We start from the raw sequence: 26,684 nt of genomic DNA, 5'->3' as shown, positions 1-26,684 counted from the left end.
CCCTTTTTTAAATGGTGTGTGTAGGGTACGCGTGAACTTTTTGTTTGTTTTTGTTTTCTGTGGGAGGGTATGCGTGAAGGGATGGACTCAAATCAACCAACTCTCCATATGGCTCATTCATTTGGTGTGCCTAGTCGTAAGCCCGTTTACTTATATCCTTGTAAGGACAAAGCTTAAAAGTTCTCCTTTCTGCCAAAAAAAAAAAAAAGCTTAGAAGTTCTCCATTCTTTACATCGCAAAAAAAAAGCCTCACTATACAATACATAGTTTCAAAATTTGTGCAAAGTCAAACACCGTCTACTATAGTACTCCTTGTTCCTCTGAGCGATTGGCCAGGTTTGGCACTGAGAGATGAGTCGTGATAATCAAACTTCCGAATCAACGTTTGCCTCTTTTCTTGTCCGGTGAGTAGCAAGCTTTTCTCATAACGGATTAGTATATGCAAAGCACAGTTCAGCAACCAGAAATTTAGCTTATGTCACCATTGAGTCAGTGAGCACCTGGCCTCTCGGTTGGAGCCCTATACATGGGATGCTCTTGAACCCTAGGCATGGATCTACTCGGAGCTTTTCACATTTTACCAGGAGCTGTGGATCCCCGTGACCGTGATGCACGGCACAGGGCCAGGGACATGGGGTAGGTGGTGCCATGAAGAAACAATTAGTACTGCTAGCTACTCCCTCCGTTCCAAATTAGATGACTTTTATTTGTCTAGAGATGGATGTATTTAGACACTAAACAAGTATAGATACATCCATATGTAGACAAGTGGGGGTCAAGTATTTTGGAACGGAGGGAGTAGATGGGTATGGACGACGACGTGACTAAGCATGAATGGGTCGATGCATCCATCACACATTGATGGCTTGCATGTTAGACCGCGCCATATCGAATGCGTTTGTACGTTGCGGCGCAAATTAGGCTCCATGGTACGCATGGACATGAGACATGCATACGTCTCTTCTCTTGCTTCGATCGTCATAGTGACTAGATGGAGCTACGATACAAGATGTGCTGAGGAGTGAAAGAGAGACGTGGGGCAAGTAATTCCGGACGGAGGATGCGAGAATTCATGAGAGTCCATGTGCTGCTGCTAGTTGCATACGCCACACTCGGATCGCATGATGTGCTATAATAAATCAACCACATGGCATGCATGAGAAATCCACACAGAAAAAGAGGGTGAAACCCCGCCCCCCGGCTGGATTGTGCATGGATGGATGGATGCATGCACACGGCCCTCATGATCTGCATCCGTCCAAGTAACGTGGAGTGAGTTAGTTTAGCAAGAACCTCTGCCTCGACGCGTTGCTTGGCGGAGTGGGCGTCCATGGCTCGCACGAGCAGGTAGATCCTCCTCACGTCTGGCTGCACCCGGAGTATCTTCTCCACAAGAACTGCATGGCACGGAAGGCACGCATAGTTAGTCGTACAGCGAATGGATCAGATCAGTGCCGCGCGCAAAGCCGTCGTCTCGTTAATTATCCATGCATCATGCAACTTGCTCAGTTGCTTGTATGGGGCAGTAGAGTAGAGTACGTACATGGCTTAAGCACGTAGGCACCTGTGGCAGCTAACTCAACTAATAACACGTAGGAGTAGTACCCTACTTAGCAGTCGGCTAACTCAACTAATACTCGATCGTGTACTTACTCTTTCCGAGGAAGCCAGTGGCGCCGGTGATGAGGACGCTCTTGCCCTTGAAATACCCTGCGATCTTCTCTGCGTCCAAGCTGCCGTCCATCATCGCCATCGTTCTTCTCCTTCTCCTTCTCCGGCTCCTTGTTTCCTCCTCTTGGCCCTCTTCCTCCTCCAGAGACAAGGAGACACAGAACCAGATCTGAAGAGAGAAGCAGAGCCCTGCCACTAGAAGAAGGCTAGGAGTAGTAGGAGTGATCCAGTGAGGAGTGGCCGGTGACTGCAGGCGCACACACTACACGTATTTATGCAGTTGGCAGTTGCCAAGATAGGGCATGCAAGCCAAGCACGTACAGATCCAGTGTCAACGAAATTAAAGACCGTACGGCACAAGGGCTTAGCTAGCTCTGGTCTGGACCCGCCGCCCGCCGGAGTAAGAGCATCTCCAATAGGCGCCGAACGCGCCGCGCGCTAAAAACTGCTTTGACGCGACGCGCAACGCTGCCTCCAGCAGCCGCGATAAAAAGCAGCGCGTGCGCGCAGCTTCAGCAGGTGCGCTAAAAATGCAGCACACGTGCTCATTGTACAATTTTTTTTAAATTATATTGCATGAATAAAAAATGATACAAAGGTATTTACATCGGTGCAACTAGATAGATAGTTCAAAAGCATAGATAGATAGAAACTACTACGGCATACATAGATAGAAACTACTCCAAGTCGCTACCATCATGACCATCATCATCCTCGTCGGTGTCGTCCGAGGTTGGAGCCATATGTCGTTCCAACGTTCATCGTTGGCCGTGAAGAACGACCTTCCACCTACTTGAACGATATCGCACTGCACATTCGCCAATGCCTCCCGCCGACGCCGGTCAGCTCGCTCCGCGCGGCGCCTTGCCGTCCTCTCCGCCCAGTAGGCACGCTCGTCGGCGACGTCCTCCGGGTGGCGACGACGCCACCCCGCCATGGCTCGCTCGTCCTCCTCGGCGATGAGGAGGCGGCGCTGCCGCCGAGCGTGGTCGGCACGGTCCATGTCGGTGATGAGACGCGGCGGAGGGGCGACGCGCTGCGCCTGCTCGCGCGTGAAGACGTCCCGGAAGTTCATCTGCGACCGGGGCCTCTCCAAGCGTCACGTCACAGCGTCGTACGCGCGGGCCACCTCGTGCGCGCTCCGGAACGACCCGAGGCCGAGCCGGACGTCGCTGGCCCGGATCTCGGCGGAGTACCAGCCGTTGGGGCGCTCGCGGACGCCATGGTAGCCCGAAGAACCCCGGCGGCGCGGCGGCATGGTGGCGCGGTGGTGGCGCGAAAAGCGGCGAAGCGGCGAGGTTGCGAGGGAAGGGCGCGTGGCTGTGTTCTGTGCGCGCGACGAGCACCGGATTTTATAGGAGCGCGCGAAGCGGCGCGCCAAATCTACCGCGCCGCGTGCCGCTTTCTCCCATGCGCGCGCAAACGCTTCCCACGCGCGGTAAGTTTCCGTCACCGCTGGAGCGCGCGGAACCAGCCGGCGCGCGTTAAAATCAAACTTTATCGCGCGGGCGCGCCTTTTGCCGCGCCTGTTGGAGATGCTCTAAGTGTCGATGCCTAAAAACAACTGGCAGTGCTGTGCACATATGCACACTGCGTTCCGTATGTACTACCGACAGCTACTACATGTTTTTTAGATGGAACACTCGTATTCCATTACGACATGGCCTGATCGCCGGTCACCGCACTGATTACATCATCAAGATAGCTAGTGAACCATTCTCTGTGTTCACCATCAGCTAGTCCCGCACCCTTACTAGCCAGCACATGCGCCGGCCTATTACAGGTTCTGGCCACATACGCCACACGAGCCTCTATGAAAAGAGTTTGGAGTTTGAACCTAATGTCGCTAAACATGACACCCAACGGTGCAAGATCATAGGCTTTAGATGTAGTAGCTTGCTTGAGCACCAGACAGTCAGTTTCAAAGATTGCCTGACCCACACCAAGACGGTCCGCCGTCGCTACAGCCTGAGCGAGGGCAAAAGTTTCAGCATGCAAGGCATCAGCAAAATCATGTTTACCCCCAGCGGCTGCAAACTGAATATCCTGCTCATCATCTCTGCAAATAAGGCCCCATCCCCCAGCTCCAGACCGGTCAGAAAACGTAGCGTCGGTATTGATCTTAACCATATGACTTGGAGGCTTCGTCCATGTTTGCTGTTGAACTACTGTGCTCTTCGGCTTGGGCACCAGGAATTCTTTCCATTCGTTTGCATGGTGCTGCACTGTGTAATGAAAGGCCTCAACCTCCATTCTTTGTTCACCATGGTTGCCTTTGTTGCGTTCTGTCCACCAGCACCAGAGAAGAGCTACTGACAGCAACAAACGCTCTTGTGCCAGACTGAATATAAATGCTAGACATTCCTTGGCCGAGTTGCATTCGACAAGTCGAAGTCTGACATCCTCAAGTAACAAGGCATGCCATCTCTGCTTAACCATTTTGCACTTGACGAATAGATGCCCTCCATCTTCGAAAAAAATTCCACAGACCGCGCACCTGGTGTCTAAATCTACACCCTGTCTGTTAATGTTCACATACATAGGATGGCTGTTGTGAGCAAACCTCCAGAGGAAATGATGTACACGCGACGGGCAACGAATTTTCCACAGTGCTCTGAACAACTCAGCGCTTTGATTAGCAACCACAGAACTATGGCCCTGTTGCCTTATGGCCTCATTTTTTTTGCATCTGTACATGAATTTTATACGTCGACTTGACCGAAAAAACCCCCTTTACTGTCGAAATGCCAGGCTATAAAGTCTTCCGCTTGGTCACAGATAGGGATGCGGAGGATATGCTGAACATCATCGTGATGGAAGCAGTTCATAACCAAGTCTGTGTCCCAACATACATAGAACATGGATCACCGTAACTCCATGTGTCGATAAAGAATGGAAAGTAGTAAAATTAACAACGAGATCTGGGAGGGGAACTTCGAGAGACTTGCCTCCATGGTGGATTCCGGAGACTGTCCGGCGACTGGCGCGATGCCGTATCCTTCTCTCCTCTCCCTCCTCTGATCTCCCCGCTCTCTCCATATTCTCCTGATTTCTTCGCCTTCCCTTTCCTGCTCCGCTGCCCCAGCCCTTTCCCGATCCCCTTTTCCCATTCCTCCAAGCTGCCGGATTTCAGCCAGATTCCTCTCCGTAGCTTCTTCTCCTTCCAATTAATCCCTTCCTTCCTCACATGCTCCAGCCTCCGCCCTCCTCTAGCTCGTTTCTTTGCCCTCTCTCCTACCTTTTCTCCAGCCTTCTCCTTCCCTGACTTTTCCTTGCACAAGGCTCCTTCCCGATCCGTCTAGCTTGCTTCCTTCTTTAGCCTGATCTCCGCGGCTCTTCCAAGGATGGCGTTCGGTTCCCTCGGTCTCGATTCGGTGGATTTGGAAGGATTGAGAAGGCGGACGATGCAAATTGTCTGTAACTCACTGGATCAGAAGCGATGCCTGAAGATGTTGCGGGCTAAAGTAGCATCGTTCCTCGAATCCGGCGACTTGGGGTTTGCTGGTACGGCAGAAGCCTCGGAAGGGATGTGTGGTTGTGAAGTTTGGCCGGGAATTTTTCCCCCTTCTTCTTCGGCTGTCCAAGGAGGAGATTCAGAAGCTATACTGATTGAGAATGCCTCAATTGAAGATGAAGTCAAAGGTTCTATGATGGCGTCCGAGGTGGCGAAAGGCTCTGCTGCCGTGCCGCTGGCCGGTGTGCTTGACGGGTTGGTTCCTCTCGCCGTGTTCGGTAGTGACGGCGAAATTCCTCTGCGTCCATGGAGACGTGTATTCAAGGATCAGAGAGGATATAAGTGTGCCCGGCGGGATACCGGACTGGGAAGAATTAGTGATCAAGCTGCTTTGGATACAGTCTCCATACAGATAAATAAAGGATGCAACATCTTGTTCCATACGGATGATGTGGAGTCGGGCCAGTATAAAGGAAGAGGAATAGTTGCAAGGAATTCGGCACGAATCAAAGAAAAAATAAAGACTGAAGAAGAGATTGCGTGTGCGGACAAGGTGAGTGTGATTGGTAAAACCATTGATCCAACCAACGAGAAAGCGGGGCTGCGGGCATAGTCCCGCGAGCAGAAATGAGGATAGTGGCGTGGAACTGCCGGGGGCTCGGGAACAGGCCGGCAGTTCGTGGTCTTCTGGAACTCCAGAAGGAGGATCCCGACGTAATTTTTCTTTCAGAGACTAGGATGAATAAATATAAAGTGGAAAGGTTACGCCAAACCTTGGGGATGCCACACCTTGTCTACAAGGTTTGTGTTGGAAAGAGTGGAGGCTTGGCTATGCTATGGAAAAGAGAAGTGAACCTGAGTTTGAGGTGGCTTGGAAGAATGCATATTGATGTGACGATCAAAGAGGTTGACGGATATAAGTGGAGACTCACAGGTATCTATGGCGAGCCCAGACCCGATCACAGGGAAGAGACGTGGCGACTGTTACGCACTCTACATCAGCAAGAAAAGCTACCTTGGGTGTGTATACGGGATTTCAATGAGATCCTATACAACTTTGAGAAGCAAGGAGGGGTGCCCAGAGCTCACAGCCAAATGGATCGTTTTCATGATGCTTTAAACTTTTGTAACCTAAACGACTTGGGTTTCGAGGGGGACGTATTTACTTGGCGTAATAATAATTTCCATTTGGATGGTTATATTCGTGAGCGCCTGGACAGGGCTGTTGCAAATCCACAATGGTGTATGCGTTTTCCAGGTTACAAGGTGCGGAACGGTTGCCCTGAACACTCTGACTATTGCCCAGTGATTCTCGACGTACATGGTGCGGCCCAAACAAGGAGACCACCACCGAACAATTTAAACAAAAGGTTTGAGGCACGCCAGCTTCTTGAGGAAGATTGTGAGCAACTGGTGACGGAGGCGTGGGAGGACGCAACAAGGAAAGGCGATGACCGTGTGATGGAACGACTTAAGTGTGTGTCCAGGAGTTTAGACAAGTGGAGCAGGGAAGTGTTGGGTGACCTGCAGAAGAGGATAAAAAAGCTAAGGGCTGAACTCGAGGAGAGCCGTACAGCAGACCTATCAGAAGCGGCAGTGAGAAAAGAACAAGTATTGCGTTTCAAGCTCGGTCGTCTTGAGGAACAACTTGATGTGTTTTGGAAACAGAGGGCTCATGTGGGCTGGCTGACGAAAGGAGATCGAAATACGGAGTACTTTCATGGTTTTGCCTCGACACGGAAGAGAGCCAACCGAATCACAAAGCTAAGAGGAGATGATGGGGTGGAGGTAGAAGAGGAGGAGGGTTTGAAGGCCCTCATTTCTAATCATTTCTTTGGCTTGTTTACCCCCATGGCAGGTACAAACATTGAAGAAGTTCTTCAACATGTTCAACTGCGAGTCACACCCAAAATGAACACTTTTCTCCGGAATGAATACACAGCCCAGGAGATAAAGAGTGCACTGGATGATATGGGTGACCTGAAGGCCCCAGGGGCTGATGGTATGCCTGTAGTATTCTACAAGAGATTTTGGGGTACGGTGGGGGAAGTAGTGGTGCAAGAAGTCCTCCACGTGTTGCAGGGCGGCAGTATACCGGAGGGATGGAATGAAACTATTGTTGTACTCATCCCAAAGGTTCGGAACCCAAATCGGATTAAGGATCTTCGCCCTATTAGCCTATGCAACATGGTGTACAAACTTGTCTCCAAAGTCCTTGCCAATCGGCTCAAGATGATCTTGGATGAGCTCATTTCGCCTAATCAGAGTGCTTTCGTCCCAGGGCGTTTGATCTCGGACAACACTATATTGGCTTACGAAATGACACATTTCATGCGGAGAAAGAGAAGTGGAAAGGATGTTTATATGGCTCTCAAGCTAGACATGAGCAAAGCTTACGACCGCGTCGAATGGCCATTTCTAGAAGGCATGATGACACGGATGGGCTTCACGGAGGAGTTTGTGCAACTTATAATGAAGTGCGTAACGACAGTCACCTACCGGTTCAGAGTGAATGGGGACTTAACTGGATATATTGTTCCTGGTCGTGGGCTGAGACAGGGTGACCAGATCTCACCATATCTCTTTCTCATCTGTGCCGAGGGATTTTTAGCATTACTAAATCATGCAGAGGCGGAAGGACGCATCCGCGGCATACAACTTGCTCCAACAGCGCCTCGAGTTAGCCATCTCCTTTTTGCCGATGACTCATTACTGGTCATGGAAGCCACACTACAAAGTGTACATGCCATCAGTGAAATTTTACAAGTCTATGAGGAAAGCTTGGGTCAGGTCATCAATAGAGAAAAGTCCTCTGTGATGTTCAGTAGCAATGCAAAGCAAAGCGCCAAAACCTGTTATTACAGGAGTTGCAACTTGGTGCTGAATCAATGAGAGGAAAATATTTGGGGCTGCCAACATACATTGGGAAGTCGGTCATTTGTTACTACGGCTGTTTCAAGAATCAATCCTTAATTAAGCACAACAAACTAGTACTAGCACACATTGCCTTCGATCTCGGCTCAACAAGCAGGTACTAGTTTTACCCAAGGGCCTCAATCGTTTAATTAATCAAGTCCGCCATATCGAGCCTGCATGAGTGAATTGCAGAAAACATCCACACTGAAGGTTAGGGTTGTAGGAACCACAGTTCAATAGTTTTATGCCCAAAAGCCATTAATTCAAAGCCTCTTTTTTGCAAAAAAAATAGTTATTGATTTTGGCCCATTTAATGACGATTATTGCCCACACAAAAAATAACGATTATGGCAAGTGGAGCCCGCAAAAGATGACGTAGCATAACGGTTCTGCACAAATGGCGTTAGACGGGTTTATCTACATTTACATAGACACCATCATCATCACCACCACCACCACAACAACAACAACAAAGCCTTTAGTTCCAAACAAGTTGGGGAAGGTTAGAGGTGAAACCCATAAGATCTCGCGACCAACTCATGGCTCTGGCACATGGCTAGCAAGTTTCCACGCATCTTTGTCCATAGCTAGTTCTTTAGTGATACTCCAATCCTTCATGTCTCCCTTAACGGACTCCTATCATGTCAAATTCGGTCTACCCCGTCCTCTCTTGACATTCTCCGCACGCTTTGACCGTCCGCTATACACTGGAGCTTCTGGAGGCCCGCGCTAAATATGCCCAAACCATCTCAGACGATGTTGGACAAGTTTCTCTTCAATTGGTGCTACCCCAACTCCATCTCGTATATCATCATTTCGGACTCGATCCTTCCTCGTGTGGCCACACATCCATCTCAACATACGCATCTCCGCCACACCTAACTATTGAATATGTCGCCTTTTAGTCGGCCAACACTCAGCGTCATACAACATTGCGGGTCGAACCGTCGTCCTGTAAAACTTGCCTTTTAGCTTTTGTGGCACTCTCTTGTCACAGAGAATGCCAGAAGCTTGGCGCCACTTCATCCATCCGGCTTTGATTCGATGGTTCACATCTTCATCAATACCCCCATCCTCCTGCAGCATTGACCCCAAATATCGAAAGGTGTCCTTCTGAGGTACCACCTGCCCATCAACGCTAACCTCCTCCTCCTCCTCACACCTAGTAGTACTGAAACCGCACATCATGTACTCGGTTTTAGTTCTACTAAGCCTAAACCCTTTCGATTCCAAGGTTTGTCTCCATAACTCTAACTCACTATTTACCCCCGTCCGACTATCGTCAACTAGCACCACATCATCCACAAAGAGCATACACCATGGGATATCTTCTTGTATATCCCTTGTGACCTCATCCATCACCAAGGCAAAAAGATAAGGGCTCAAAGCTGACCCCTGATGCAGTCCTATCTTAATCGGGAAGTCATCAGTGTCGACATCACTTGTTCGAACACTTGTCACAACATTATCGTACATGTCCTTGATGAGGGTAATGTACTTTGCTGCGACTTTGTGTTTCTCCAAGGCCCATCATATGACATTTCGCAGCATCTTATCATAGGCCTTCTCCAAGTCAATGAACACCATATGCAAGTCCTTCTTTTGACAACATAGAGAAGTACAAGATGGTGAAGAAGGCCGCAAAGCAAGCTGTCAGTGAAGCAAGGGGCCGGGCATATACATTTACCTAGACACCCTTCGGGCAAAAATAAAAACGCAATCGGGTCCTGCCCAAGCAAAAGCTGCAGCACGACACAACGACATTCATCGGGTCTCGTCACCGGCAAGGTACAAACACCGGAGCATCGCCTGGAGGGGGAAGAGGGTGGCGTCTGGCCTTCGGCCGCTGGTGCCCCGTCCGCATCGGGTGGTGGTGGGACGGGCACGAATGGAGGAGGTGGCGGCTAGGTGAGGGTCAAGCGGGCGGCTGCGCTGCCGGCTTGCTCGGTGGCTGGGGTCCTCGCCATAGACAAGGTCGGGGCGGCATCGTCGGTCGCGGGAGCAGAGGGGCTGTGGTCGCCGGCGACGAGGGAGACTACGAAGCTCGGGCGGCGCTGGCTGTTGGCCGGAGCCATGGCTGTGGGGGCGATGGGGAAAGATGGGGAGGGGCACGAGGGAGGTAGAGCAGGGAGGAGGGGCGGCGACGGGAGCGAGTAGCAGCAGCGATGCCAGCCGCGAGCATCAGCGACAACGAGAGAGAGCAGTAGAAGCGGCGCCGGAGCGAGTAGCAGCAGTGGCACAAGCGGCCAGGTGCGAGCGAGCAGCGACACCGGTGGGAGAGAGCAGCAGCAGATGCGCCAGAGCGAGTAGAAGTGTTGGGGAACGTAGCATGCAATTTCAAAAAATTTCCTATGATCACGCAAGATCTATCTAGGAGATGCATATCAACGAGGGGGGGGGGGAGAGTGTGTCCATGTACCCTCGTAGACCGAAAGCAGAAGTGTTGGTTTAACGCGGTTGATGTAGTCGAACTTCTTCGCGATCCAACCGATCAAGTACCGAACGTACGTCACCTCCGATTTCAGCACAAATTCAGCTCGATGACGTCCCTCGAACTCTTGATCCAACAAAGTGTCGAGGGAGAGTTTCGTCAGCACGACGGCGTGGTGATGGTGATGGTGATGTGATCCGCGTAGGGCTTTGCCTAAGCACTGCGGCAATATGACCGGAGGAGTAAACGGTGGAGGGGGCACCGCACACGGCTAAGAAACAATTGATCATCTTTGGGGTGCCCCCTGCCCCCGTATATAAAGGAGGAGAGGGAGGAGCCGGCCCTAGGGGGCGCGCCAAGTGGGAGGAAACCCACTAGGACTCTTAGTCCTAGTCGCCCCCCTTCCTTCTTTCAAAGGAGGAAAGGGGGAAGGAGAGGGAGAGGGAGAAGGAAAGGGGGGCCGCGCCCCCTCCCCTTGTCCAATTCGGACTGCCCATGGGGGGGGGGCGCCACCCCTTGTGAGCTGCCCTCTCTCTCCCCTATGGCCCATGTTGGCCCATTAGTTTCCGTGGGGGGTTCCGGTAACCCCTCGATACTCCAATAAATATCCGAAACACTCTGAAACCATTCCGATGTCCGAATACTATCTCCAATATATCAATCTTTACATCTCGACCATTTCGAGACTCCTCATCATGTCCATGATCTCATCCGGAACTCCGAACAATCTTCGGTCACCAAAACACATAACTCATAATACAAATCGTCATTGAATGTTAAGCATGCGGACCCTACGGGTTCGAGAACTATGTAGACATGACCGAGACATATCTCCGATCAATAACCAACAGCGGAACCTGAATGCTCATATTGGTTCCTACATATTCTACGAAGATCTTTATCGGTCAAACTGCAATGACAACATACGTCATTCCCTTTGTCATTGGTATGTTACTTGCCCAAGATTCGATCGTCGGAATCCTCATACCTAGTTCAATCTCGTTACCGGCAAGTCTCTTTACTCGTTCTGTAATTCATCATCCCGCAACTAAATCATTAGTCACATTGCTTGCAAGGCTTATCATGATGTGCATTACCGAGAGGGCCCAGAGATACCTCTCCGATACACGGAGTGACAAATCCTAATCTTGATCTATGCCAACCCAACGAACACCTTCGGAGACACCTGTAGAGCATCTTTATAATCACCCAGTTACGTTGTGACGTTTGATAGCACACAAGGTGTTCCTCCGGTATTCGGGAGTTGCAAAATCTAATAGTCAAAGTAATATGTATAAGTCATGAAGAAAGCAATAGCAATAAAACTGAACGATCAATATGCTATGCTAACGGATGGGTCTTGTCCATCACATCATTCTTCTAATGATGTGATCCCATTCATCAAATGACAACAAAAATTCATGGTTAGGAAACTTAACCATCTTTGATTAACGAGCTAGTCTAGTAGAGGCTTACTAGGGACACAGTGTTTTGTCTATGTATCCACACATGTATCAAGTTTCCGGTTAATACAATTCTAGCATGAATAATAAAAATTTAGCATGATATAATGAAATATAAAATAATAACTTTATTATTGCCTCTAGGGCATATTTCCTTCAGTCTTCCACTTGCACTAGAGTCAATAATTTAGTTCACATCGCCATGTGATTTAAAACTGATAGATCACATCGTCATGTGATTAACACCCATAGTTCACATCACCATGTGACCAACACCAGAAGGGTTTACTAGAGTCAATAATCTAGTTCACATCACTATGTGATTAACACCCAAAGAGTACTAAGGTGTGATCATGTTTTGCTTATGAGAGAAGTTTAGTCAACAGGTCTGCCACATACAGATCTGTATGTATTTCACAAATTTCTATGTCTACAATGCTCTGCATGGAGCTACTCTAGCTAATTGCCCCCACTTTCAATACGTATCCAGATTGAGACTCAGAGTCTTCTGGATTAGTGTCAAAGCTCGCATCGACGTAACCCTTTACGACGAACTCTTTGTCACCTCCATAACCGAGAAACATTTCCTTAGTCCTCTTTAGGTACCTAAGGATAATTTTGACCGCTATCCAGTGATCTACTCTTGGATCACTATTGTACCCCCTTGCCAAACTCATGGCAAGGTACACAGTAGGTCTGGTATACAGGATGGCATACTTTATAGAACCTATGGCTGAGGCATAGGGAATGACTTTCATTCTCTCTCTATCTTCTGCCGTGGTCGGGTTTTGAGTTTTACTCAACTTCATACCTTACAAATTAGGCAAGAACTCCTTCTTTGACTGATCCATTTTGAACTCCTTCAAAATCTTATCAAGGTATGTACTCATCGAAAGTCTTATCAAGCATCTTGATCTTTCTCTGTAGATCTTGATGCCCAATATGTAAGCAGCTTCACCGAGGTCTTTCTTTGAAAAACTCCTTTCAAACACACCTTTATGCTTTCCAAAAAATTCTACATCATTTCCGATCAACAATATGTCATTCACATATACTTGTCAGAAAGGCTGTAGTGCTCCCACTCACTTTCTTGTAAATACAGGCTTCACCGCAAGTCTGTATAAAACTATATGCTTTGATCAACTCATCGAAGAGTATATTCCAACTCCTGAGATGCTTGCACCAGTCCATAGATGGGATTGCTGGAGCTTGCACATTTTGTTAGCACCTTTAGGATTGAAAAAATATTCTGGTTGCATCATATACAACTCTTTAATAAATCCATTAAGGAATGCAGTTTTGGTATCCATTTGCCAGATTTCATAAAATGCGGCAATTGCTAACATGATTCGGACAGACTTAAGCATCAATACGAGTGAGAAATTCTCATCGTAGCCAACACCTTGAACTTGTCGAAAACCTTTTGCGACAATTCGAGCTTTGTAGATAGTAACACTACCATCAGCGTCCGTCTTCCTCTTCAAGATCCATTTATTCTCAATGGCTTGCCGATCATCAGGAAAGTCCACCAAAGTCCACACTTTGTTCTCATATATGGAACCTATCTCAGATTTCATGGCCTTAAAGCATCTGTCAGAATCTGGGCTCATCATCGCTTCCTCATAGTTCGTAGGTTCGTCATGGTCTAGTAACATGACTTTCAGAACATGATTACCATACCACTCTGGTGCGGAACTTACTCTAGTTAACCTACGAGGTTCTGTAGTAACTTGATCTGAAGTTTCATGATCATCGTCATTATCTTCTTCACTAATTGGTGTAGGCATCACTGGAATTGATTTCTGGGATGAACTACTTTCCAATTCGAGAGAAGGTACAATTACCTCATCAAGTTCTACTTTCCTCCCACTCACTTTTTTCGAGAGAAACTCCTTCTCTAGAAAGAACCCATTCTTAGCAAGAAATATCTTGCCTTCGGATCTGTGATAGAAGGTTTACCCAACAGTTTCTTTTGGGTATCCTATGAAGACACATTTCTCTGATTTGGGTTCGAGCTTATCAGGCTGAAGCTTTTTCACATAAGCATCGCAACCCCAAACTTTAAGAAATGACAACTTAGGTTTCTTGCCAAACCACAGTTCATATGGTGTCGTCTCAACGGATTTAGATGGTGCCCTATTTAACATGAATACCACTGTCTCTAATGCATAACGCCAAAAGATAGTGGTAAATCGGTAAGAGACATCATAGATCGCACCATATCTAATAAAGTACGGTTACGATGTTCGGACACACCATTACGCTATGGTGCTCCAGGTGGCGTGAGTTGTGAAACTATTCCACATTGTTTTAAATGAAGACCAAACTCGTAACTCAAATATTCGCTTCCGCGATCAGATCGTAGAAACTTTATTTTCTTGTTACGATGATTTTCCACTTCACTCTAAAATTCTTTGAACTTTTCAAATGTTGCAGACTTATGTTTCATTAAGTAGATATACCCATATCTGCTCAAATCATCTGTGAAGGTCAGAAAATAACGATACCCGCCGTGAGCCTCAACACTCATCGGACCGCATACATCGGTATGTATTATTTCCAATAAGTCAGTAGCTCGCTCCATTGTTCCGGAGAACGGCGTTTTAGTCATCTTGCCCATGAGGCATGGTTCGCAAGTATCAAATGATTCATAATCAAGTGATTCCAACAGTCCATCTATACGGAGTTTCTTCATGCGCTTTACACCAATATGCACTAAACGGTAGTGCCACAAGTATGTTGCACTATCATTATCAACTTTGCCTCTTTTGGCATCAATATTATGAATATGTGTATCACTACGATCGAGATTCAATAAACCATTTACATTGGGTGTATGACCATAGAAGTTTTATTCATGTAAACAGAACAACAATTATTCTCTGACTTAAATGAATAACCGTATCGCAAAAAACATGATCCAATCATATTCATGCTCAACGCAAACACCAAATAACATTTATTTAAGGTTCAACACTAATCCTGAAGATAGAGTGAGTGTGTGATGGTGATCGTATCAACCTTGGAATCAATTCCAACACACATCGTCACCTCACCCTTAATTAGTCTTTTTTTATTCTATAACTCCTATTTCGAGTTACTAATCTTAGCAACTGAACCAGTATCAAATACCCAGGGGTTACTACGAACACTAGTAAGGTACACATCAATAACATGTATATCAAATATACCTTTGTTCACTTTGTCATCCTACTTATCCGCCCAATGGGGCAGTTCCACTTTTAGTGACAATTTCCTTTGCAGTAGAAGCACTTAGTTTCAGGCTTGGGTCCTGCTTTGGGCTTCTTCACGGGAGTGGCAACTTGCTTGCCGTTCTTCTTGAAGTTCCCTTTCTTTCCCTTTGCCCTTTTCTTGAAACTAGTGGTCTTGTTAACCATCAACACTTGGTGCTCTTTCTTGATTTCTACCTTTGTCGACTTCAGCATCACGAAGAGCTCGGGAATCGTTTTCATCATCCCTTGCATATTATAGTTCATCATGAAGTTCCAGTAACTTGGTGATAGTGACTAGAGAACTCTGTCAATCACTATCTTATCTGGAAGATTAACTCCCACTTGATTCAAGCGATTGAAGTACCTAGATATTCTGAGCACATGCTCACTCGTTGAGCTATTCTCCTCCATCTTGTAGGCAAAGTACTTGTTAGAGGTTTCATACCTCTCGACTCGGGCATGAGTCTGAAATACCAATTTCAGCTGTTGGAACATATCATATGCTCCGTAGCGTTCAAAACGTTTTTGAAAAAGTCCCGGTTCTAAGTCGTAAAGCATGACGCACTAAACTATTAAGTAGTCATCCTATCGAGCTAGCGAAACGTTCATAACCTCTGCATCTGCTCCTGCAATAGGTCTGTCACCTAGCGGTGCATCAATGACATAATTCTTCTGTGCAGCAATGAGGATAATCCTCAGATCATGGACCTAGTGCGCATCATTGCTACTATAATCTTTCAACTTATTTTTCTCTAGAAACATATCAAGAAATAAACGGGGAGCTACATCGTGAGCTATTGATCTACAACATCATTTGCAAATACTATCCGGACTAAGTTCATGATAAATTAAGTTCAATTAGTCAAATTGCTAATGAACTCCCACTTAGATAGACATCCCTCAAGTCATCTAAATGATACGTGATCCAAATCAACTAAACCATGTCCGGTCATCATGTGAGATGGAGTAGTCTTCAATGGTGAACATCTATATGTTGATCATATCTACTATATATGATTCACGTTTGACCTTTCGCTCTCCAGTGTTCTGAGGCCATGTCTGTACATGCTAGGCTCGTCAAGTTTAACCCGAGTATTCTGCATGTGCAAAATTGTCTTGCACCCGTTGTATGTGAACGTAGAGCCTATCACACCCAATCATCACGTGGTGTTTCAGCACGAAGAACTTTCACAACGGTGCATACTCAGGGAGAACACTTATACCTTGAAATTTAGTTAAGGGATCATCTTATAATGCTACCGCCGTACTAAGAAAAATAAAATGCATAAAACATAAACATCACATGCAATCAAAATATGTGACATGATATGGCCATCATCATCTTGTGCTTTTGACCTCCATCTCCAAAGCACCGTCATGATCTCCATCGTACCGGCTTGACACCTTGATCTCCATCGTAGCATCGTGGTCATCTCGCCAACTATTGCTTCTACAACTATCGCTAACACATGGTGATAAAGTAAAGCAATTACATGGTGTTTGCATTTCATACAATAAAGCGACAACCATAAGGCTCCTGCCAGTTGCCGATAACTTTTACAAAACATGATCATCTCATACAATAACGTATATCGCATCATGTCTTGACCATATCACATCACAACATGGCCTGCAAAAACAAGTTAGACGTCCTCTACTTTGTTGTTGCAAGTTTTACGTGGCTTCTACGGGCTTCTAGTAAGAACCATTCTTACCTACGCATCAAAACCACAATGGTGTTTCGTCAAGTTTTCTGTTTTAACCTTCAACAAGGACCGACCGTAGTCAAATCCAATTAGACTAAAGTTGGAGAAACAGACACCCGCCAGCCACCTTTATGCAAAACTAGTTGCATGTCTATCGGTGGAACCGGTCTCATGAACATGGTCATGTAAGGTTGGTCCGGTCGCTTCATCCAACAATACTGCCGAATCAGAATAAGACGTTGTTGGTAAGCAGTATGACTATCACTGCCCACAACACTTTGTGTTCTACTTGTGCATATCATCTACGCATAGACCTGGCTCGGATGCCACTATTGGGGAATGTAGCATGCAATTTCAAAAAAATTCCTACAATCACGCAAGATCTATCTAGGAGAGGCATAGCAACGCGAGGGGGAGAGTGTGTCCACGTACCCTCATAGACTGTCGGTGTACTAAAGTAGGGACGCTCCTTTGTACCCCTTACTCGTGCACGGGCAGTCAGAGCCGCACCGCGGCTACGCTTAAGCAGAGCAGGGACAGGGAATCAAAGCCGCAAGATGGCCAAAGCAACGCCAAGACAGAGGAACAAAGAGCAAGAAGGCGAGGTGGTTAACCCCGGCAAGACCCTTGCCGGGGCGGCCTCCACGGCCCCGGCAAGGACCTTGCCGAGGCAGCTTACCCGATGCCAGCGGAGCGCGCCACCCTGGAGCCCCAGTTTTTCCAACACCGCCAACCGCGTTGGGACCTGGGCTTGGGAGGCGCCTCCATGATGGCATGTAGATCTTTGTGAAGACAAGAAACACTCCAAATCAAAAGAGGATTATAAGACGACGAACCTCGGCGAGATCCTTGCCGAGGAAACCCACAAGACCCCCGGCAAGATCCTTGCCGGGGACGACCAGAACGCCACGACAAGACCCTTGCCGGGGCCCCGGCAAGGCCCTTGCCAAGGACATCTGCGAGGCCACAGCCAGGCCCGCACCTGCCAAGTTTCTACCACCACTCCCATGCAGTTGCCAGCCCACCAGCTGGGCAGGCGCCTGCGTGTTGACATGAGGCTTCTCAGCCAACTCAGCGCATGCCTACGTGGTGGCATGCAAACCCTCGTGAAGGCCCTACCACTGCGCCACCTCAGCAGCCTGCCAGCCTACATGGCGCTGACCGCCTCGCTGGCCCAGACGCATGTCAAGGCATGGTGAGGCGGCGATAAAGTGAAGGGGACACGTCAGGGGCTCATTAAATGCGTCTTGTCCTATAACGAGAAGCGGTAGGCTTAACCACAGTACCTAGATGCCACCTCCTGTGTGCCACTGTGGCGATCCCCTTGCCTATAAAAGGAGGCCCAAGGCATCCAGGAGAAGGATTCAGACCTTTGGACAAGTTGGCTAGCTCAAGAACTCCAAGAACACAAATACACACACAAAAGCAGGACTAGGGTATTACGCATCCTCGCGGCCCGAACCTGGGTAAACGACCCGAGTGTTTGTGTTGACTGGTGATCGTGCTCTTCTCACCACCCCGCACCCCGCAACCGTAGTAGGGATTCTCGTGATCCCATAGGTGTCAATTCCCACCGACATCTTTGGCGCGCCAGGTAGGGGCTCGCGGTAGTGAGAATCTGGTTTAGCATCTAGTAGCACAGTCCTTCGTCACCATGGCTCCCAAGAGGAAGACGACCACGACGATCGGTTCATCCGGGACCGGACTGCTTGTACCGGTGCAGACCAGTAGGGGGGCAGTCGCGGAAAGAACCCATGGCACTACCCGCGAACATCCACATCACCTTGGCAGTCCGGGCCTGGTGAGCGGCATCGTTTGTACGCCAGGCGACGAGCCACACGCTACAAACTCTAGAAACGGAGTTGGGCCCCCCACAAGCGGCGCGGGGCCCTCCAGGGGCGTCGTCGTGCCGCCGGATGGCGGCGCGGTGACCTCCAAGACACCAACACCGGCGCCCACGGTGCACTCTTCTCAAGTTGTGCGCGATGAGCAGCGCCGCCCTGGGAAGAGTCCCACGCGCCCTTCACGTGACGAGGAAGGCCAGCATGCACGCTGAGGCGCTGGTGAAAATGGTGGACAGCCGCAGGGCCGTGATAGGGCTCCTTCTAACGTAGTTAGAAGTCAAAGCGCGTCACGGTCCACGCAGCTTTCGCCACCGCCCACACAAGCAGAAGCTCTGGCGCGCGCGCAGCTGCTCCTCGACTTTCCTCCTGCTGCGGAGAAGCTCGACGAATGGAGGGCCATTGTTTGGAGCCTCGTCGGCATTGCCAACAAAGATGAGCCGCGACCAGCGGGGCCCATAGACCGTCGCTCCGTCGAACCGCCGCATGCCAGTGGTGGACGGGCCGGAGGCGATGCAGCCACGGTGCACTCTCCTCCTCCACACCAGCCGCCGCGGGTATCGATCCATCGCGATGATGCTCGTGATGATATCTCCATAGTGTCGTCCGACCCATGGAACCACCGCGATCAACGTCAAGTTCTTCAGGAGCGAGCCCTTGAAGATGCTCGAACCACCATCGAGCGCCAGCGTGATGCGCGCCACCAGTCGGACAGGTGGGGTAGGGCCCACTATGGACCACCCAGCACCGGGAGGCTACGGTGGCCTACCCTACGAGGTGGGCTGTTTGGCCTTCACCCGCGAGCTGCTGCAGTTCCAGTGGCCCTCCCACCGCACGTTCAAGCCCGACGTTGGCAAGAAGTACAACGACAAGACTCACCCGTCGGAGTTCCTCAGCATCTACACCATCGCAATGCAAGCTGCTGGGGCCCGCGACGATACGGTGTTTGCCAATTACTTCCCGTTGGCACTCAAGCCCAATGTTATGTCATGGCTGATGCACTTGCCGGTGGACTCCATTTCTTCTTGGTAGGATCTGTGTCACGAGTTTGTTGGCGCCTTTACTGGAGGCCACCAAGCTCATGGCCAGGCGAGCGATTTGCACATCACCCCCCAGAAGGAAGGAGAAAACTTGTGCAAGTACATCCAAAGGTTCAGCCGAGTGCAGTATAACATCCCAGACGTTCATCCTGCCGATGTGATCAGTGTATTCCATCAGAATGTGCGCAACCGCAGGATGCGTGGGGAGCTGGCGATGAACAAGGTCAAGGTTGTGGCCGAGCTTTATGTTCTGGCCGGTTGGTGCGCTTGAGCTGAAGAGGGGAGGAAGTACCCCGGTGAGGACGCCACGCGGAAGCCGACTCCACAGATGATGCTGCCGCCCCGGCAAAGAAGGGCCGGCGCCGTAACAGAAATCACAAGGGCACGACTGTGCTTGCCGTCGAAGGATCCGACGACACCGGCACTGCCAAAAAGGCCAAGGCAAGCGACCCCGGCAAGGAGGTTGCCGGGTGTGTCACTTGCCGGGCCATGGCGGCTGCCGACAAGCCAGGGGGCTCCGACAAGCAGTATTTCAAGATCCACCGCACCAAAGGCCACGACCTTCAGAACTGCCGACAAGTTGAGCTGCTCGCTGAGAAGCAGAAAGCCGAATATGAACGTCGAGAGAAGGAGAAGGGCCAAGATGGTGCCGAAGGATCCGACAAGAAGCGTGGTGGCCAAGGAGGCTACCGCGGCAAGGATAATCAGCAAGAGAGGCCCGCCCGAGGCCGCGACAAGAAGCAGGAAGACGATGATCATGACAAGGCCGATGAGTCCGGCGATGACGAGTTTCAGAAAGCTACAGAGGCCATGTGAGTCGATGGTGGTGCCTCGCTGCATGCATCCCATTGCCAGCTCAAGCAGTGGGCGCGTGAGATCACAGCGGTGGAGCCGTCACTCGACGCACGGAAGACACTGAAATGGTCCCGCACGCCTATCATCTTTGACACCGAGGACCACCCCGATCGCACTATGGCGGTCGGGTGCTTGCCGTTGTTGGTTTCACCAACGATCCGCAACCTCGAGGTGACAAAGATGCTAGTTGACGACGGGGCCGGTCTAAACTTGATGTCACCTTTTGTGATCAAGAGGCTGCAGATCCCTGATGGAGACCTCGAGGAGACGGGCACGTTTCAAGGGGTCAACCCGGGGAGGAGCCAGCCGAAGGGAAAGGTCACGCTGCCCGTGACATTTGGAGGCGAGTAGAACTATAGGATGGAGAGGATTGTCTTTGATGTAGCCGAGATCCCCTTGCCCTACAACGGGATCCTCGGCCGCCCAGCGCTGGCCAAGTTCATGGCGGCTTCTCACTACGCCTACAACACGCTGAAGAAGCCCGGGCCGATGAACATCATCACCGTCCCCTCCGACAAGAAGGATGCGTTGATTTGAGCTGACCAACTCTACTGGGAAGCGGTTGCAGCAGTTGCCGCCAAGGCACTTGCTCCTGCCGTTGAAGCCCCGGGAGGAAAGAAGACCGACAAGACTCCTCGCACCCACTCCAGCAAGTGCACCTCTTTGGGGTGTCGCGCTCCCGTCGAGGAAGTGCCAGAGAGATCCATTGGCAAGATCAAGAAGTCCAGAGCTGCACCGCCAGAGACCAAGAAGGTATCCTTCGAGGAGGACGACACGAGAGGAGCTTTTACCATAAGCTCCACCCTCGATGGCAAATAGGAAAGCGAGCTCGTCACTTTCCTACGGGCAAATGTCGATGTGTTTGCATGGCAAGCATCTGACATCCCCGGCGTTCCCAAGGAAGTGGTTGAGCACCATCTTGCTGTCTGCCCTCATGCATGGCCCATCAAGCAGAAGGTCAGGAAGCAAGCTTTGGAGAGGCAGGAGTTCATCACGGAAGAGATCAGGAAGCTAGAGGCGATGGGCTTGGTAAGAGGGGTGCTCCATCCGACGTGGCTGGCCAATCCGGTAGTGGTGCGCAAGGCAAACGGGAAGTGGAGGCTGTGTATTGATTACACAGATATCAATAAAGCTTGTCCAAAAGATCCTTTCCCGTTACCGCGCATCAACCATATTGTTGACTCCTCGGCCGGGTGTGACCTGCTATCATTCCCCAACGCCTACTTAGGGTACCATCAGATCTTCATAACAAGAGAAGATGAGGAGAATACAACATTCATCACCCCATGTGGTACGTATTGCTTTTTACGGATGCCTTTAGGGTTGAAGAGTGCTGGCTCGACTTTTGCAAGAGCAGTCCAAATTGGTTTTGAGCCCCAGCTATATAGAAATATGGAAGCTTATATGGATGACATAGTGGTCAAAACCAAGGACAAAGCAACACTTGTGCAAGATCTGGAGGAAACATTTGCAAACCTGCGCAAGATCAACCTCAAGCTGAATCCTGAGAAGTGTGTCTTCGGTGTCCTGTCCGGCAAGCTTCTCGGGTTCTTTGTGTCGCAGCGCGGGATTGAGGCAAACCCAGACAAGATCAAGGCCATCGAGCAGATTGAGGCACCTAAGCGGATCAAGGACGTGCGTCGGCTCATTGGCTGCGTTGCCGCCATGAGTAGATTCATCTCCAAGTCCGCTGAGCGTGCCCTTCCCTTTTTCAAGATCTTGAAGAAGGCGGGCCCAATGGAGTGGACACCGGAGGCCGAGGCAGCGCTGCAGGATTTGAAGAAATACCTCTCCTCTACCCCAGTGCTGGTTGCACCTAAACCACAAGAACCGTTGCTGCTGTACCTAGCAGCAACAAATCAAGTGGTTAGTGCCGCACTGGTGGCGCAGAGGGAGGTCGACAAAGAGGCGGCAGCAACGACAGAGTCGACGGATGGAGAACCAGAACCTTCCCCGGTAGGGCTTGATCCCGGCAAAACTGAGCCCCCGGCAAGGACTGACACTAGTTCGGCAGGGCCCGCGCAACTAGGTGAAGTGGTGCAGAAGAAGAAGATGGTGCAGCACCCAGTTTACTTCGTCAGCTCCCTCTTGCAGGGGGCTAGGTCGAGGTACTCCGGTGTCCAGAAATTGCTCTTCGGCCTCCTTATGGCCTCGAGGAAGCTGCGTCATTACTTCCAAGCACACGAGATCACCATTGTCACCCGCCTTCCGTTGCAACGGATATGGCATAACCCAGATGCAACGGGGAGGATTGTGGAATGGGCCTTGGAGCTGTCAAGTTTTGGTTTGAAGTTCGAAAGCACCTCGACGATTCAGAGCAGGGCCTTGGCGGAGTTCATTGCTGAATGGACCTCGACGCCCGATGAAGAAATCCAGGAGACCACTCTTCCCGGGAAGGAAACGAGTTGCAACTGGATCATGTACTTTGATGGAGCTTTCTCGCTACAAGGCGCCGGTGCTGGTGTGCTGCTCGTTGCACCCACCGAAGAGCACCTCAAGTACGTAATCCAAGTGCACTTTCCCAGGGAGATGTCGACGAACAACACTGCTGAGTACGAGGGATTGCTTGCCGGTCTCAGGATTGCGGCAGACCTCGGAGTGAAGAAGCTCAACGTTAGGGGCGATTCGCAGCTTGTCGTCATGCAGATCAACAAGGACTGTCAGAGCCCGTTGATGGAAGCTTACGTAGATGATGTGAGGAAACTGGATGAGCGCTTTGACGGTATACTCGCAGAGCATGTCCCCCGAGTGGAGAACGACATCGCCGACTACCTGTCAAAGCGCGCTGCCCTCAAGCTACCTGTGGAACCAGGTACCTTTGTGCTTCGGTTAAATCAACCATCCGTTGAACCATCAACAGAGCAGAATAAGCGAAGTAAGTCCGGCCCCGGCAAGTACTTCCCTACCGAGCTCCCTGGAGCCGCCGGCGAAGGAGTTGCCGTGGACGCCGAGCCTGCCGTGAGACAACCGACTACGGCGGGGCGCCAAGCCCTTGTCGTGGAGGCAACCATTCCTGCGGCGGAAGAAATGCCTTTGGTCCTTGCCGTCGAGCCATAGGCTCCAGCATGGGCGCAGCACACCGTCCGATTCCTCCAAATAGGGGAGCTTCCTGAGGAGTAGGAAGAAGCAGACAAAGTAGCCTGCCGGTCTGCTCTGTACCAATTCGTTGACGACGTTCTATACAGAAAAAGACCAAATGGAGTGAAATTGAGGTGCATCTCCCGGGAAGAAGGACTGGAGCTGTTGGCAGAGATACATGGAGGCATATGTGGCTCCCACATAGGGTCAAGGGCTCTTGCCGGCAAGGCTTTCCGGCAAGGTTTCTTCTGGCCCACTGCCCTCCAGGATGCGACGACACTAGTAACCAAGTGTGAAGCGTGCCAGTTCCATTCGAAGAAGCTTCATTAGCTAGCTCAAGCCTTGCAGACAATCCCTCTCTCCTAGCCATTCTCGGTCTGGGGGCTCGACATACTGGGCCCTTTTCCCCGCGCCGTCGGGGGCTTTGAGTACTTGTATGTTGCAATCGACAAGTTCACAAAGTGGCCGGAGGTGGAGGCAGTGAGGAAGGTGACCGCACAGTCAACCGTCAAATTCTTCAAGGGGCTAATTTGCCGCTTTGGTGTGCCGAATAGAATCATCACCGACAACGGCACACAGTTCACAAGCCACACCTTCATGCAATATATTGAAGACCTCGGCAGCAAGGTCTGTTCTGCATCCATGGCACACCCACGGAGCAACGGCCAAGCAGAGAGGGCAAACGCTGAAGTGCTACATGGCCTGAGGACGAAGACTTTTGACAGGCTGCACAAGAGCGGAAGGCGCTAGATTGATGAGTTGCCGGCGGTTCTTTGGTCGATCAGAACGACACCAAATCGAGCCACCGGCCAGACACACTTTGCCCTGATTTACGGGGCAGAAGCAGTTCTCCCCACGGAACTCATATACGGGTCACCTCGAGTGCTCACTTATGATGAGCTTGAGCAAGAGCGATTGCGGCAAGATGACACAACGTTCCTCGAGGAAGATCATCTTCGGGCGGCTGTGAGAGCAGCACGCTACCAGCAAGCCTTGTGCCGCTACCATATCCGCAAGGTTCATGCCCGAAGCTTTGAGGAAGGCGACCTTGTTCTTCGACGCGTTCAGTCGGCCAAGAATTCCAACAAGTTGACACCGAAGTGGGAAGGCCCTTATCGGGTAACACGAGTCACCAGGCCTGGCGCAGTCTGCCTGGAGACTGAAGATGCCATTCCAGTGAGAAACTCTTGGAACATCGAGCATCTTCAAAAGTTTTACCCATAAGGCGCGGCTGCCGGCCCCCCCGGCAAGCCACCTTTTGTACAAGCCTTGCCGGCAAGGCATGTAACCCTGTGTACAAAGCCAGGCGCAGACCCTGAGCATAAATAAACGAAGCGTTGGCGCCCTAAGTTATAGCATGCATGCTAGATTGAGTCTCTCCCTCGGTTAGGGTTGATAGTGCTTAGCGGCGACTAAACCCTAGCATAGAGGTTGAGTTTGCGTCTCTTTGTTCCTATCCATCCTCTTTGGTTCGCAGGGTACATAAATGTTTCCGACAAGCTGAGTGGAAGGGAGAGAACAAGTCGGCGCTTCAGACCCAGCAAGCCAAGCTTTCCGGGGGCTGAAGACACAGAGGTCCACCCATAGCAAGCCAGGGTTGCAGGGGGCTGCAGATCCAGATAAGTTTTCCTATCTCCCGTTATGCATTTCCGTATGAAGATTGGGATGTATGAAACCTCGCTTTACTCCGAGACCGCCGTGTTCCCTTCATTCCTACCACCCAAGAACTTCTTCTTGGTTCGAAATCTGGTTGTAGCCGCGGCGGCAAGGAAGCAAGCATAGGGCCCACCCCTACTTCGTCCCTGCCTCTGCCAAAGGTGAGAGTATGGTCGAACGGAGTAGGGGAGCGGCAAGGCCTGCTGCCGGGCAACGGTATTTATATTAAAATAACAAGGATTTGTTCCTTGGTATAGGCTTTGCTCACACACACTTGATCCCGGCAAACACCCTTTTTTCATTAATACATTCCATACAGGTACAATTCGTATGGATTGTAAACATGAATAGAGAGGTTACAAGTTTTAAATCTAACTAAGGCCCTTAGGCTTACAAGCTAAAAAAAGATAAGGTGCCCGTAATCCCTTTCTTGTCCCTCTCCTTAGGAAATGAAACCAGAAGGCAAAAGGGTAGAAGGAGCGCCTAAGCGAGGTACGAGCAGCAGAAGGCGCCAAGAGAACATGTCGGTGGCCGCTTGGGAGAGGGCTGGTGGTGGTGGTGCCGGAGGAAGAGCTGGAAGATGAGGCAGCGGTCGTCAATACGCTACGAAGGCGTCGGTGCCATCGTACTCCGACTTGACGGCCCGCCACCCGCCTTCTTTGCCTTCTCCGGACTTCCCACGCCAGCCGCCCAAGGAGGCGACCCCGAGAAGTTCAAGCAGCCGGCTCCATCGGGAGAAGGAGCCCAGTGCAGATGCTGCTGCTGCCGGCATCGCCCCAGGGCGGCGGGTCCAAGACCTAGTCGGACCCGTCATCCTCTTGCCTGCCACCCTTGTCGCCGCTTCCGTTGTCCTCCTCGTCACTCTCGCTTGAGGACGAGTCTTCATCATCCGAGGAGCTCTCCACGCAGCACTTCAGGCGAGTTCCGAAGTCGCCGAAGACCTTGACGGAGAGGAGGCCATTCTGCATTAACTTAAAGTAGAGAATGAGCCCCGGCGTCAGGCTATGGATGCGAGCGAAGGTCTTCCACCCACGGCAAAGATATATGACATGAGGGGCTGGGAAGTCGACGTCGACCCATGTGCCGTTGTTCCCGCAGCCCCTCATGTGCAGCCTCAGCGCCTGCGGCGAGTCAAGCTCCATCTCCCAAGCGAATGGGGTCGGGAGACGAAGACGATGGCGCGCCGGCCGGCGCAGACTAATGAAGAACTCGCAAGGGTTGTCCCCGACATGGCCCTCCATTGGGGGAAGGACCGCTGGCAGAGGCAAGGCCGATGTGCCGCCCCGTCCTCCTCTTCCCCGAGCACCACGGCGGCCTCAACCTCGCCCTCTCCCCCTTCC

General features: G+C 50.5%; 1 protein-coding gene across 1 annotated transcript in view; it reads right to left on the bottom strand.

The window, feature by feature from the left end:
• The window catches only part of LOC119336180 (fatty acyl-CoA reductase 1-like), a 4,824-nt gene extending 2,895 nt beyond the window's left edge, over window positions 1–1,929 (bottom strand). Inside the window, exons 1-2 of the mRNA XM_037608192.1 lie at window positions 1,654–1,929; window positions 1,294–1,397 (exon numbers count right to left, since the gene is read on the bottom strand). Coding sequence (XP_037464089.1) covers window positions 1,294–1,397; window positions 1,654–1,753 — 204 coding nt within the window. The 5' untranslated portion in view covers window positions 1,754–1,929. The remainder of the gene's footprint in view (window positions 1–1,293; window positions 1,398–1,653) is intronic.
• Between the last annotated feature and the right edge of the window lie 24,755 nt (window positions 1,930–26,684).

The sequence above is a fragment of the Triticum dicoccoides genome, chromosome 7B (assembly GCF_002162155.2).
Source record: "Triticum dicoccoides isolate Atlit2015 ecotype Zavitan chromosome 7B, WEW_v2.0, whole genome shotgun sequence".
NCBI classification, from domain to species: domain Eukaryota; kingdom Viridiplantae; phylum Streptophyta; class Magnoliopsida; order Poales; family Poaceae; genus Triticum; species Triticum dicoccoides.
This window is presented reverse-complemented; position numbering and strand designations above follow the sequence as displayed.